General features: G+C 36.8%; 1 protein-coding gene across 1 annotated transcript in view; it reads right to left on the bottom strand.

Moving 5' to 3' along the window:
• Positions 1-2,409, bottom strand: part of LOC104389002 (interleukin-1 receptor type 1-like) — a 26,098-nt gene that overhangs the window by 10,176 nt on the left and 13,513 nt on the right. The window contains exon 6 of the mRNA XM_009997944.1: positions 1,535-1,600. Coding sequence (XP_009996246.1) covers positions 1,535-1,600 — 66 coding nt within the window. The remainder of the gene's footprint in view (positions 1-1,534; positions 1,601-2,409) is intronic.

The following is a 2,409-nucleotide window of genomic DNA, read 5'->3' as shown; positions in this document are numbered from 1 at the left end:
AAATAACCAACTGAATTGAATAACCAACAGCATAAGCCTATAAAATAATACTATTTATATCAGATCCTGAATATTTCCACAGTTTAAAACAAAGCCTTCCTGTTTGAAAGAACATAGTTTCTAGTCAAGTTCACTCACCATCACTGGTCAAAATCTACTATCCTCACCAGAACACAACCACTGCAGAATGAGATATCTTTCACAACAAACCACAAAACCCAAAACAACTGCAACAACAAAACAAACAAACCAATCCACAAAACCCACCAGTATTTCAGTACCATTCACTTCAATTTAATACCAGATAAAATATTTCACATTGTGCGAAAAAAAACATGACATCTCCATGTGAAAAAAGAACACCTGACATCCACAGTATTCACCTGCTCAATGTCAGAAAAAAGCAGCAGCAAAAGTAGCTGTTTTATGCAGGACTGCCATCAGTATGACATACTTCAGAAGAATCCACAGTGCTCTGGCCTCAGCTCCCATATAGTGCCAGAGCCCAAACCTTCCTCAAAAGATTACCGAACAGCTTAGATCCTGTACTAGGAAACTCTAGCAAATAGCCAATCACTCTTCCCCAAAATCAGTAAATGCCCTTTTTAATCAAATGCTTGGTTTGAAACAATTCTCCTTGGTACAAAACAGCAGGGGGGTAAAAAAAAAAAAGTACAATTCAAGCAGCTCCAAAACTCATTCTGGAAACACAACTCTGATATACAGTGCAATCTAAGCACCCATCAGTTTGTTTAGGAAACAACGTGCATACTATATACTTGGCCCATAGAATCACAGAACAATTGAGGTTGGAAGAGACTTGGGGAGGTTTCTAGTAGAAATCTACTCAAAGCAGACCCAGATCTGAGGTTGTATCCAGCTGCTTCAAAGCCTTATGCAGTCAGGTCTCAAACCTCCAAGGATAGAGGCTGTACAATTTCTCTGAGCAGCCTGCTGCACCACCTGCCTGTACTCATTTGGAAGAAGTTGTTTATTATATCCAGAATTTCCATTTAAGAAATTTCTAACATAAACAATACCTGGGATATCCATCAACTAGCAGCTCACTGTTTCACAAAAGATCAGTATCTGGATCCTTATTATACACTACAACAAGGAGTGAAGTCCAGGTTGTGGAAAGGGAAGAGAGACAGGAAACAAAGGGGGAGGAAAAAAATACTTAAATGGTCAACTGCTAACTATCCTAAAATGTTATATATATACAATCATGTTTCCATGGATACTAGGGACATGTTAAGACAGACACTGACAACTGGTACAAATGACAGATACTACTACTAAAAAAAAAAACACAAATGCATCCCACCTAACACTGCTGGTTAAGAGACTCCAATCTTGAGCACAGTTATTTTCCTTGCAAATAACTAGTGGAAATCATGTTTTACTAACTTTCTTCCAGACACACTCAATCCATGTACCTGCCTCCCAGTCTTGCTGAAGTCAGTGGAACTGTTATTTCAGAAAGACTAGGAGCTTATTTGTTTTATTAATGACTTAAATAGCCACTACTTACCAAGTTCTACTTCAATCGTATTGTTCTTCGGATAAATGAACTCCGGTCTCATCCGCACTGGTCTTTCTAGAAGAAACAAAAAGAAAAATAAAATCTTCAGGCAAGAAGAGTTCAGTGACTTACTTCAACTAGTAGTTTTACAGTGGTTTTGTTGTATTTTTTTTGTATTATTGTAGCACTGTACTTATTACCAGTTTCAAATTTACAACAGAAAGTTGTAATACAAGATGTTTGAAAGCATTTACAATATTCGTAAAAACTGTAAAAATACAGTATTTGCTGTACTCTAACCAAATTACTCTATTTTAGCTTCCAAATTAACAGAAGGCTCTAGCTTACCTTAAAAATACCTTTAAAAAACCATCAAATTTACTGGCAGTTGGTATCAAAGACAAAACCAGAAAATAAAAATTAAACCAAAATATGCAAATAATTTTGTCAGATACATGGATAAGGAACAAAGAGAGATTATTACTAAACAAGCACACACTTAAACTGGGCTGGAATCATATCACTCTGAACAGTATCTAGAATCACTGCTAACAACCCACTGTTCTTTTATCAACTGAAGTCAGAATTTTGATGTCATCTAGAAAAATGGACACACTACCTCCAGACAACTTTTCTGACAGAGCTACTCTCATGGTACTGGTCAGGTCATCAGCTTGTCACATCTCCCTTCCCGTCAACTGAGATACTAGTGAACTTTGTAAGCGAGTCCACCACCAGAGCCAAAAGCTGGTGTTTTGCTGTAATGGTCTCAGCAAAAATTCCTCTTTTTTAAAAAATTAGTTTAATGTAATGGTGCATTATTGGTTTTAGCAAAAACAAACTCCTCCCACCCTAGTAATCACTGCTTCCTTCTAATTCTCATT

Source organism: Chaetura pelagica, unplaced genomic scaffold, assembly GCF_000747805.2.
Source record: "Chaetura pelagica isolate M959 unplaced genomic scaffold, ChaPel_1.0 scaffold123, whole genome shotgun sequence".
NCBI lineage: Eukaryota > Metazoa > Chordata > Aves > Apodiformes > Apodidae > Chaetura > Chaetura pelagica.
Note: the sequence above shows the minus strand (reverse complement) of the source record. Positions and strands in the feature narration are given on the sequence as shown.